The sequence below is a fragment of the Cebus imitator genome, unplaced genomic scaffold (genome assembly GCF_001604975.1).
Source record: "Cebus imitator isolate Cc_AM_T3 unplaced genomic scaffold, Cebus_imitator-1.0 Scaffold153, whole genome shotgun sequence".
Classification (NCBI taxonomy): Eukaryota; Metazoa; Chordata; class Mammalia; order Primates; family Cebidae; genus Cebus; species Cebus imitator.
The window spans coordinates 3962474-3975137 of NW_016107468.1; the positions used below are offsets into that span (position 1 = coordinate 3962474).

General features: G+C 43.5%; 1 protein-coding gene across 4 annotated transcripts in view; it reads left to right on the forward strand.

The window, feature by feature from the left end:
• AUTS2 (activator of transcription and developmental regulator AUTS2) overlaps positions 1-12664 on the forward strand; it is a 1221721-nt gene that overhangs the window by 1193365 nt on the left and 15692 nt on the right. For 2 of the 4 annotated variants that reach the window (XM_017543342.1, XM_017543346.2), the window contains 7 exons: positions 405-658; positions 1732-1973; positions 3588-3632; positions 6779-6874; positions 9246-9317; positions 10700-10729; positions 12409-12480. In XM_017543342.1, coding sequence (XP_017398831.1) covers positions 405-658; positions 1732-1973; positions 3588-3632; positions 6779-6874; positions 9246-9317; positions 10700-10729; positions 12409-12480 — 811 coding nt within the window. The remainder of the gene's footprint in view (positions 1-404; positions 659-1731; positions 1974-3587; positions 3633-6778; positions 6875-9245; positions 9318-10699; positions 10730-12408; positions 12481-12664) is intronic. The other 2 variants (XM_017543344.1, XM_017543343.1) reach the window with 2 other exon arrangements.

Here is a 12664-nt window from a genome sequence, read left to right on the forward strand (position 1 = left end):
AGGTGGGGTGAACTCAGATCGTCGTTTTTCTATTCCTTTTTGTTAACTGTTGCTTTATAGGGGATGTGGCTAGTGGAGGATGGAAGGCTGGGGATTTTCTTAGGGCAGAGATGAGAATCTGGCCACAGGAAGGAGAGAGGCCCTGAGGTTTAGGCAGAACGAGCTGTCAGGACACCAAGATGGCCCACAGCCCTGCGGCAGCAGTTTCCATTTCCTCTGCCTGCAGTGCGGTGGGAAGTTTGCAGGAGTTGTGATTTCAGAGATTGTGTGCATACAGGAGGATCTGTAAAGAGGACGGGGCGGGAGAGACTGTGTTGAGGGTTTAGGGGAGGGAGATGGGATTCTTTTAAAGAGAATACATTGCTTACCTTTTTTTATTTTTTCTCTTTTTCTTGCTCTGTTAGCAGTAGCAGAAGCAGCACTCCAGCGAAGACTCAGCCTGCCCCTCCTCACATCTCCCACCACCCCTCTGCCTCCCCGTTCCCCCTCTCCCTACCCAATCACAGCCCCCTGCACAGCTTCACGCCCACCCTCCAGCCCCCCACACACTCACATCACCCCAATATGTTTGCCCCTCCCACTGCTCTGCCTCCTCCACCACCACTGACATCAGGAAGTCTGCAGGTGCCGGGACACCCGGCTGGGAGCACTTACTCAGGTAGGATGGGGGAACCAGGGCTCTTGACCCCCCACACCCACCGCCCCTCACAGGTGGTCTCACCCTACCCAAGTTGTCCCGATGGCAAGGTTGCATTTGCCTACAGTTTTCTCCTGCCTTGTAATCTTCTTCAAACCCTCTCTGGCCTGAGGTCCAGCAGAAATACCTATCAGCACCCATACTAAGCTAGCTCAGCCCCTGCGAATCAGACACTGCCCAAAGAGTGTGGGTTTGTTTGGAGGCGTTTGGGGACATTTCCAGCCCAATTCAGCCACTGAGTGGTCAGACCCAGGTAGTGTGTGTCCTGTCACCTGGGCTCCCCTGAGAGCGATGGAAGCGTCCCTAAGCTCGTGTCTGTTTCTCTCCAGGATCTTAGACTGTGTCCTGGTTTAAGGGGTTTCTTTTCACTGGGCAGGGCCTTCTCCTGCCTCCTTGGGAGAGGACACACTCTTTGTGACAATATATCCCAGAATTTTAAGGGCACACCTCGTGGTAGACATGGGATCCTTTCTCCGCACCTGTGTTAATCAGGTCAAGCGTCCCAGTTTGGGCGCTAATACAGAGAGCCATATAGCAGTAATTGACACGTGAAGAGGGCATGCCAGCCCTGCCATGTGAGCAGCTGACATTATTAGTGTGCTGTCACTGTTCCCAAGCACTTAAATGTGCAAACTGCTTTAGCCCTCAAAAACCCACGAGTTAGGCAATATTATTGTCCCCCTCTTAGAGATGGGGAATCTGGTCCTCAGATGAGTTATTTGCCATGCCCAGGGCTACTCAGCTGGTGGTGATAGCTGGAATGGAACTCTGGCGTTTGGCCTGGAGTCTGTTCACCACGTCGATAGAACATGCCTGTCCCTGGGAGCTGGGAGACCAGGTAGAGAACAGGGAGACGGGATGCAACTGGGCCTTGGGCTCCTGGACTTTGTTGATTGCCCCCTTTGATCTCAGGGCCCAGCCGCACCCTGTCACCCCTGCCACTGTTATCAGCCCCGTATCCCTGCACAGGAAGGCACTCCGATGTCCTGTTGTGAAGGAAAAGGTGCCATCATCTTCCTCTTCTTCTCTTCCAGAGCAAGACATCTTGCGACAGGAGCTGAACACTCGTTTTCTGGCCTCTCAGAGTGCTGACCGCGGTGCTTCCCTGGGCCCTCCGCCCTACCTGCGGACCGAGTTCCATCAGCACCAGCACCAGCACCAGCACACGCACCAGCACACGCACCAGCACACCTTCACGCCATTCCCCCACGCCATCCCGCCCACCGCCATCATGCCGACGCCAGCACCTCCCATGGTGCGTACCCCAGGCAGAAATGTGAGGATAAGTAGAGCACGACTCTTTTCATTATGCAGCACGTGGGGCTGGGCTGGGCAGCGGGGCCACCGGAAATCGGATGGGGAGTGCCGGCCGTTGGCTGGAGAGAAGGGAATGTGTCCTAGTGCCCTGCCTCAGGCAGCCCTGACCTCAGGGGCCTAAAGTAGGAGCTTCTTCTAGGCAGTTGTCTCCAGCACTGTGGATGCCCTCAAAACAGTCATGTCGAGCATTGATGACTAACTTCTTAAAGGGTTGTTTTGTTTTCTTGAGCATCCTGGGACTGTCAGCAGACAGAAAATGCACCTGCTTGTGCTCTGCACCAAGTGCTAGCACGTTAAGCACTTGCAGGGTCGTGGGGGTGAAGGAGAGAGAGCAGCAGGGAAAGAGACCTCTGCCGGCAGGCCGGGACTGCAGTGGGTGCCACTTGCTTGTCCCGGTGGTTTCCCTAAGCCTGCTGTGTTGGAGGTGTTCTATTTCTTTTATTTCCTAAGACAAGCCACTAATCTGGTATTGTGCTCTGTCAGCAAGTGTTCAGGGATCCCTGCAGGGAGGAACCGCTGGCCATGACATGGTCTTGGCCTTAACTGGGGGCTACCTCATGTCCGTAACCAGTTCGGAATTTTTTTTTTTAAGTTAATAACCATAGTTGATAGTGCTGTATTAGCATGCTAAATATTGTGAGATAGAGTCCTGTCTCTAACAGTGAGGATTTGAGTCATTTTTTACTTATTTAATTTTTAATATTGCAGGAAATACTAGATTTTAAGGCCATTACTATAGGCATTGTGAGAATAAATTGCATGATTTTAAAAGGAGTCCACTTCACCCAACTTTGCTTCCTCTCCTTCCCCTCCCTCCCCTATCTTGTTCAACAGGCTTTTTTAAAGTTTGTTTTATACAATTTTATTTCAAGGAATATTAGCAATGAGGCCTTGTGACCAAAAATATTTTTTTAATAGCAAATCCTGTATCTTTTTTGGATGAACTATGCTTCTCAACAATTAGATTTTGAAGAGCCTGAGATTTTGAGAAAGCTTTCTGCTGGCCTGTGAGCTGTTTCACAAATAAATTTAACCAAGGGTAGTTATAGCATCAATATGATGACATTATTGAGAGGGGACAATAGTATACTCTTTTCTGTTCAAATGAAAGGCTGTCTGGCCTATCTCAGACCACCTGGTATTTGGGTGTAATACATTTCAGAAGACAGCTGCATGTACAGTTTTTCTGTCAAAGTAAAGATAAAAATAGGGGAATTCAGTGGATAAATCAGACCACAAATGCTCACCTCTCTCTGATTTATCTGGATAAGTGTCTGTTTTCCCCCGTTCAGATGTTTGGTTAGTGCCAGTATGTAGAAAGAAAGTAGTCGGAAGAAAGGTGTCCTGGTATGTGCAGAGCCCAAACGTACCGCTGGTTCTTCACTTTGTTCTCCCATTTCTGTTGCTTTCTTGTCAGGGAGACTTAGGAGCTCAGAACGGTTCCATGTGTAATGAGGTTATTGAGTCTGATGACAGCTTAATGACAGGGAAGCTTTGTAGGGCCACCTCCACTGTAGCAGTGAAAAAAAAAATGCAGATTAAGTAACTAGCTTTTGCTTTGATCCCTTTACAGTTTGACAAATACCCTACAAAAGTTGACCCCTTCTACCGGCACAGTGTGAGTTTCATTACCATGCTACACATTCAATGTAACTGCTTTGCCATTTTTGTGCTCTTGCCACAGATCAGTCAATGACTAGCAGCCTTCCTTAATCATCTTTACAAGAGATCCCATTGCTCCTCGCCACTTTGGATGCTTGCTTTTGTGGTGTTTTGCTTTTGGTAAAGATGCAGTATCATCTTCTGAATCAAAAGATCATAAGCACTCTGAAGGCCTGAAAGCAGAGCTGCACTTTAGTGGAAGTCAGGCATCTGTCCTGCAAAGTGAGGTGTCTGCAGTGCAGTCATTAGAGTTCCAGGAGAGTCTGAAATCTCAGCATTTCAGTCATCAGTGAATTACTTCCTCTAAACAGAAAGTCCCTTGTCTTTTTGACTCATAACTCTTTAACAAGTAAATTTTCATTTGCTCTAGACTAAATGTAGAATCCTCTTCCACATGGCTGGTATTGTTCTGTTGAGCTTGTTACAATGGAAAGTAAAAATATCACTTAATTAAGAGAAACTCCCAAAATTGAAATAAGTGATATTTTTCTCTTTAAACTCATTCTCCTTTATTTAAAAAACAAAACTTGTTTAAGGCAATTTTAAGAGTACATTTTGGAACTTCAATTGATAACACCCTAAGTTAATGTTCACTTAACCTGTAAGAAAAGAGCTTCTTTTTATTCAATGATCTTGAATATTTCCATGATATTTTGATGATGGGGTGAATACTGCATCATTTTTATCTGAAAATGTGCAAGTTTCTTTGCCAGTGATTTTTTTTCTTTAATGAAACCTGAAAAAAGAGAAGGTTAACATTGCTTGTAGCCATGTTGATTCACCATACTCAACTGTTCTTGCTTTGATTTGTAGATAGTGTTACCATTTGAGTAGAAGTGCTACTTTAATAGATCAGCAAACACTGAATTCATTCATACTCTGAACCAGTTAATTAGAAACCATGTTAGTCAAGAGTATAGCTGAGAAGTCAAGACTAGAAAATATTAGAAATCAATGGAGGATTATGTACTCTAGAGGCATTTAGAAATAAGATGAAAGACCTCTTCAAAAAAAAAAAAAAGTTAGAGAAGTATATTTGAGTGATGACTCCTTTCCCTCCCTCCCAGCATGGTCCCCCTCACGTCCTGCTCAGTACTGGGATACAAAAACATATTTCATGGGGACACACAAAATCCAGTAGACCTATGGGTTTCCTCTTTGGGTCTGGCCCAGGGGTGTCACCATTCTGCCCTTAGTCTGTGCTTTGCTGATTTAAAGTAAGGACCAGCTAACAAAATAATTTATATGGAAAGTTTAGTGTGCCCAACAAGTGGCTCAGATTTACATTGTAGGACCCACTGTGGTGCCTTCTGATTGGCATATTCTACCCTCCTAGACTGAAGATGTAGAAGAAGCCTGAAGGCCTGAATTTTTGGAAAGTGTATGTATGTATTCTTACTTAGGTGCTTCAGGTTGTTAGGCAGGGAGAGGAATAGTCAGCTCTGTGTATGCTGTAAGAGGTCAGTAATGGGCTTAAGCAAAAAGAAAGTGGTAAGAACATCCAGTGTTTAAATTGTAAACATGAAAGGGAAAATGCCCACCTGGAGGCAGAGTACTAGAAATGTGAGTGTGTTTTACTGTGGCATGCATTGAATTACTCAGCTTTATTCAGTGTACTGTGGGAGAGTTATTTCATATTAGGAGTTATAGTGGATAATACATGAAGTACTTAGTCTCCCCTGCTTTCGGGGTTAGAACATTATAAGGGGAATTAAGATGCAATGCACTCAAGTATCTAAAACACAATTTTAGACTTAAAAGTAGTTTTAAATGAGGGCACTTGGCTTGCAATCACTGTTTAAGTGGATTTAGTTCAATATCAATTAGTCTGAAAAACTTTGCTGCATCATTGAAGGGAGCAAAATGAAATAAAGACCAACAGAAAAAGGACGTGCTCTGAAAACGGGATTGCGAAATGTGAATTTCAGTCATTACCAAAAATAGCTAATACAAATCCTTTATTAAGAAGAGCTTCAATTATTATGTTTTTCAGATAATAAACAGCCATGAGGGTGGAGCGTTATTTAAAATATTTGTATGGTGGCCTGATGACAGTAGATAGAACCAGACCAATAGGACCTCAAAAATACTAAATTTTTAGAAGGAAAGATGTGTTTGCATTGTCTTCAGATTGTCTCTATTTCTTTCCACAATTGTGTCCTTTTATAGGCTATTGATTTAGGAAAATTCATAGTCTTCATTCAGAATCATTCTTTTCCCGTCACAGAGTGGACTCCTACATGAAGGGCTTGGCTTGAGTGTCCTCCAAAGAGCTTGTTCATTTAATAGCAGATACCATTCAGAAGTGGCCATAGAAATTCAGACTTCATACGTTAATATGGAAGTGCCTTGAGTACCTGAGACTTAAGAGCAAACGAAAGCTCGATAGTAACATTCCAGACTCGGGTGATGTCTGTGCAATGAGAATCCATCTTCTAGACAAATTGCCAGCTCCACTTAAAGTATACATCGAGTCATTTTACCCTTTCACAAATATTTGTCATGATTTTAGATGAGAGAATTTCATTGTCCTCTGGAACTGCCACTTCTACAACCTAATGAAGCAAGGATTCTGAATATGTTCTCATTTCCTCAAACTATTAAAAATCTAAAAGTACTAATTGAGTTTTAATGGTATAAAATCCCGGCACTCATGAAGACTTCTTTTTCTTCCTTTTTTTTTTCTTTTTTCTGTCTCCTTCCCACCCCCCACTCCATTAACTTGTAATTATTGAGCATCTTATCTGGCTCAGGATCCCGCCTATTTTTGAAACGCATTAAAGTCTCCAATCATTTAGGACCTCTATCCAAAATTAATAGTTAGAAAAGCTCCCTTTCTAATGATGCCCTCATCCGGGACGTCATTTGCTGGCTGATTGATTCTGAACTACTTTTAAATTGATTCTGAACTACTTTTAACTTTTTAAGTTACACATTCATGGCACATCTGTGTGATCATTTCATCATGGCTTCTTGACTAATAGCATCAAACTGAGATTACTTGGCTTGCTCATGTCAATGTCTTTCTATGGGAAGGGAATTTGAATATGTCACTTGCCTCCTACTAAAATCTTTTTTCCCCCTCTCCGTCTTTGGCCACAGCTCTTCCATTCCTACCCTCCTGCAGTGTCGGGCATCCCCCCTATGATCCCACCCACTGGCCCTTTTGGTTCACTACAAGGAGCATTTCAGCCGAAGGTAAGAAACCTCACAGTGAAAACACACAGGCATGTGTCTAAGTGGCATCCCAGGCCAGGCGTGCAGGAAGTTCTGCGTCCTCTTGCCTGCGCAGTGACGAATCAGTGAGGTCCTAAGTGACCACTGGGATTAGAGTGAGCCTATTTTTTTCTGAGTCCATCTAGTTTTAAACGGCTGTGAAAATTTAATTTTCAAACTGTACTACCCACGTAATCTCAGTTAAGCTAAGATTTCTTGTGCTCTTTAAAATATACGTAATACTTTTTTTTTTACTACCAATATCGTGGACATAACTTCTGGTCAGGAATTCTATGAAATGTCAGACACATGTGCGCTAAGTTATTCTTCAGATATATGTAATTAGTAAAGACACAAAGCTGAGTCCTTACTGACTTGTAGAAGTGGGGATACAGGTTCCAAAACTAAAATTGTAACCTATGAATTCTCCTCATTCTCCCTATTTCCCTCACCAGCCCCATCAGCTGCACACAGGGTCTGCCCACACGTTGGGGGGTCGCCTGCCATTCCGGTCCTCCTTTCTTTCCCCCTCACTCTCAGCCATCCCGCCCCTGCCGTGGTTACCCTGGCCAGGACTCTGTCATCAGTTACTAACATCATAGTGTGGAATTAACCTTTTACCCTTGATAATAGCTAAATTCCATTCTACCTAGTCAGTGATAATGCCGTTCAGCGTTGGCTACAGCTGTCTCTAAAGGTCCATACTGAAGAGTCATTCTTGAAGCACTATCTTTTTAAATATACTTACAGTTCCTATTTTACTTTCATACAAAAATGAAAGAGTTGTACTTTCGTGTGAGTAACCATTTTCAAACTTGAAGATATTTTGCTGTGTGTCATTTGGGTTTTCTGTTTTCTTCCCCACCCCCTCACCCCATCTCATTCTTAAGGTAAAACACAGTTTTGGGCCAGAGTCTTCCAGGATAAGCACGTAACTGCATTTCCAAAGACATGTTGCATTAAAACTAAAGACAGGAAAAGAATTAAAAGGCATTAGAGGCGGGGTACCCCCCCTTCAGAATCACCTGCATTGAATTGCACTGAATGCAGTTCATCTATTGAATTTGCCTGCACTGAATTGCACCCTATATGCAAGGTTACAGATACAAAGGGCTTTTATGACAGCCTCGTTAAACACCTCCTATCCGGAGATAAAATGATGGTGACTTTTAAACTCCCAGTCTGCACTTTACTAGTCCCTCAGACCCTGGTCTGTCCCCTGTAGGTTGCACCAAATCTCTGGTGCCTCCCCAGGCAGACTGGTAGGTCATTTAATAAATTAGACTATTTCCCTCACTCACAATTATCCAGTCACACAGAAAACTACATCTGGGCAAGAAAGTGTCTCTCCTGGTGTTGAAATAGGCCTTTCCAGGCCATCGTCCTGATTGAATATGTAGATTGCAGTTCATTAGTGGAGTTCTTCATATGTATGCAAATCAGGCTGTTAACAACTCCAGCTTAATTGTTAGTTGTACTGCAGCTGATTGCTTTTCTTCTTTCATTCTCTCTTCCCCCCTTCTTGTCGTCAAGCCTCATGCCTAAACCTGAGCTCCTTTTCCCCTGGAGTTTAACTTCCTGGTGTAGGGGGTGTTCATGGAAGTTGTGATTTCTTCAATAAAATAACTGGTGTTGTCTCCTGAATCCTTTCCCACTAAAAAGTAGTGACTGTGCCCAAAGTAGGCTTTTTATTGTTGCTAATTCAAAGGACAGAAGCTCACCGATAAGGTTATGATTAGTAATACTTGCGAATGGTGAGAATAGGTAAGACAAAGCGAAATTGCTTTAGAAATCATGGAGGAGCAGATCCGCGAGGTCCCTAAGTTAGGTTCTCTTGTCCCATCCCCATTTCTACCACTGCTAATGAGTAATTACTGAGTGTAATTCCTTGTTATTGGCTACCAGTTAAAATTGGGAGCTTAATGTCTGTAAAATACTTTTAGTGATTCTGATGAGAAACACCTGATACTGCCAATTATAATAAGCATTTCTTAGACTGTATGGTGATTAAGCAAAAAAAACCAATGACGGTCACTGCCATGGCTTCCTTCAGAAGAGGAGTCCCAGGGCAGCGCTTACGTTTTTTACTTCTCTTTTTGGGCCCTGTGCCTTTTATTGCAGTGAAATGTTCTGGGGACCTCTCTCTGCTTTTAGATGCCATTGCTGGAGAGAGCAAGCTGTGGTCAGGCCCCCTTGAGAAAGAGCCTGTGTGCCCCCTGAGAAAAATGAATCTTGTATTTCAGAAGCAAACAAACAAATGAAGTTTGGCTTGTCTCATTTAGAAGGAGAGAAGGATCTTGCTTTTGTGTCACCTGTTCTGTGCTTCCTAAGCTGTGCTCTAATTAATTTATAGACATCCAACCCTATCGATGTCGCTGCTCGGCCTGGGACAGTCCCACACACTTTACTCCAAAAGGACCCGAGGGTACGTGCAAAGTCAGGCTTGGTCTCAGGTAACACCAGGGGTGTGTGTGTGTGCATGGGCTGGCCAGCCCAGCACTCCCATCTTCCTTAGCTCCTTTGAGAGAGCTGTTATTTCAGCTGTTCTTCTATTTGGTGGAGGAAAATGCCAGTTACTCTTAAAAAGCACAATCTTTCCTGCTCACTGCGGGCATATGACACAAAGAGACTGACTTCCCAATGGGAGAAAAGAGGAATGACTTATGGTCCCAGCCCCGATATTGGACATTGTTAGCTTGTGTAGTTTTTTTTTTTTAAAGATGGGGTTTCACCATGATGGTCAGGCTGGTCTTGAACTCCTGACCTCAGGTGATTCACCCACCTCGGCCTCCCAAAGTGCTAGGATTATAGGCCAGCTTGTATAGTTTTTACTTAACTAAACTTCTCTGTCTCCTTAAATTTTCTTACGTAAATGAGGTAGCTATCGAATGTTTTGAATGGCAAAGCACTAAAGCGCTAAGCGCTTTTCTTCCTGGAAGTCAGGCTACACATCCTCCCCCTTGCCTGGGGTCAGGAAGTTAGTGTTACTGCACGGCTCTTTGGCCCTGTATTTTTAATGTGCTAGGGATCCTTCTGTACTCTAGAGCTAAATAAAATATCCATTATGCTTTGGTTATGTTGTTTATTCATAATTTATTACCACTGCTACTTCCAAAAAAGGAATTTGAAGTTACACGACAGATATAATTTTTGCCTCATTGTTTATAGTCATCTTTATACTAAATATGGAAGAATAATTATCTTTAACAATATTGTCTTTTTACCTACATAAGGACAGTCAGAAATTGATAACCAGAGTTAGATAGAAGTTTAAAATGACTCAACTATGTAAGTATGTTATGATGTGTAGTGAACTTCTTGAAAATGTTTAATAGCTATAAATAATGTAAAGTCATCAATTTAAGGGTATTGGTAAAGATAGCCTAATCCTACTGTATGGATGGAAAGGACACCTCTCCCCAGATACCAGTTGGTATACAGCTTTAAAAGCTTGGGCTCTGAAGGTCATTCTCCCTCAGACCTACCTGGTGTGGTTTGGAGCTTAAGACAGTGAAACTCCTGGTATGTGATGTGAGCAAATCATGGTGCCGGAGGGCACATTGCTATTGATTAAACTTGTAAAGGGGCTTGTCAGCGTAGATGTACCACGGCTTGTGAAGTGGGGGAGGGGGCGCTTGGCACTTTTGATAGTGTGAAAATGGGTTAATTATTCTCTAAAAGGGCTTCATTTAAAAGTAAAATTCTAACATTTTAATTTCCCCTCCTAATGAAGCACTACAAATTTGTTAATTAGAGCAATTGTTTGAGTGACAGGCATGTAACCAAGTTGTCATTTTCTCTTCACAGTTGACAGATCCTTTCAGACCTATGTTAAGGGTAAGAAAGCTTCTTATAGAACTGTTTTGCAACCTCTATTTGACTCCCTGTGAGTTAAAAATACAAGTCTATTACAAGGAAATAAACCATAGAAGAGTTGGAATAAGACATGCAATGGCAGTGATTGGGTTTTTCAGGTAGTGTGATTGAAAATGGCCTAAATTGTTTTGCTCTCACGGTTGGAGGAAGCCAGGCCATTGGCTTTTTTGTCTACCAAGTTCAGCTGAGTCAGATCTCTTGTTAGCAGTTCTGGTAAAAGGTTTGACTAGTTGGAACTTAAGGGGAAAAGACTTCATCTATGGACTGAAGTTAGTCTCTCTTGCACTTAGAAAATACATATCTGGGTCTATTTTGGCTGGCAGCTCCCTTTTTTTGCACCAAGTGACATTGACTTGTCATAGCCTCTTGACCTCTTTTTAAGGTGCAGGAAGGAGATACTATAAGCATTTGGTTTCTCAACATCTTGCTTAAAGCAAACTGTTCTCGAGGTCTGGAGAGCGGCCAGTGTGATGACCTCTGAATGAATGCCGACTACCTAGGGGTTGTGAGGCAGGCATGGTGACTTGTTGGACAGAAGATGGATGGACAGCAGATTTCTCACTATACTTAAGTCATTTCTAGGGCATATAATCAGATAATTTGATTTCTCCAGGGGAAAAAGAACTGTGTCATCACTTAGGTGAGGCAGTATATTATTTGTGATTTCAAACTACCCATAGTTTCATTGCAAGAGAACTGACCCAGACTTGCATCTCAGTGTATGTTTCAGCAGCCGCTCCTTACTGTAGAAACCAGAATCTTCTGTTCTTTGCCGCTGTAGAATGAGGCTGTGTTTCTTCTCATCTATCCAGTAGTTACTGAGCGTGCGCTTCGAGCTTATGGGTAGATTACTTAGTGGAAATGAAGTAAGGAGGTGGTCCCTGCCCGCTGACTGGTAGAAGAGAATGCACTCCTTATAAAGCAAGACATGAAAATAATTGGAGAGCTATGGATTCAAATTCAACCCCAGAGGGTGGAGGCGGGACTTGAGACCTGCGGAGGCCTAGAGAATAGGAAGGAAGGAATTCCTCTCCTTGTTTCTTTTCTTTCCTTTAAACTTAAGAACAATCCCCACCAACATGAATGGGTAGTTGACTCTTAGCATTTATGGTCACTGGGCTTCAATCAAAAGGTGGTGTATTTCTTTGTACCACTTTGGGGGTTCAAATAAAAACAACCACAGTCCTGGGGGAGGTTAGGACAGGCTCCGTACCCTCTTGAGTTGACTCACAGACATTCACTAATGAGCTCTTCCCAACAGCTGATTTGCATTATAGCATGGCAGCATTTGTTAAGTAGGGCTCCCGCTTTGCCAGCTGGCATCAGAAAAGAAAGAGAAAAGACAGAGTGTGGGATTCAGGCTTTTGCCATCTTGTCCTTGGTAACCGGGGAGGTCCTTGTCAATGTGGTTTTCTGAGTAGCAGCCCTCGTGGGGAGAGAGGGGGAGCTGGCTGTGACTCCCTTGTGACTGGGCTGGAGAGCTGCTGATGGAAGGCACTTTGAGAGTACAAAGCACTCTTGTTTCATGGGGTGGCGGGGGAAGCCTCTGCAGCCAAAATCTGCTGAAAGCTTTGGGGAAATTGAAGGTGGTTTTCTCTGAAATGTCTTCCTCCTAACCACGTTGCTCTTTCTTGTTCCAGAAACCAGGGAAGTGGTGTGCTATGCATGTTCACATCGCCTGGCAGATTTACCACCACCAACAGAAAGTCAAGGTCAGTCCAGCCTTCCTGGCACAGGGAAGAATGGGATGGGAATGTGAGTGTGTAACCTACTCAGGAGAACCTGCTAAGGAGGCATTTAAAACAGGTTCTAAAGACCCATAGTCAGGAAGGATAAGCCCCTCTTGGAAAAGCTACTCAGAAGTCTTACTTTTTTTTTTTTTTTTTTTTTTTTCCC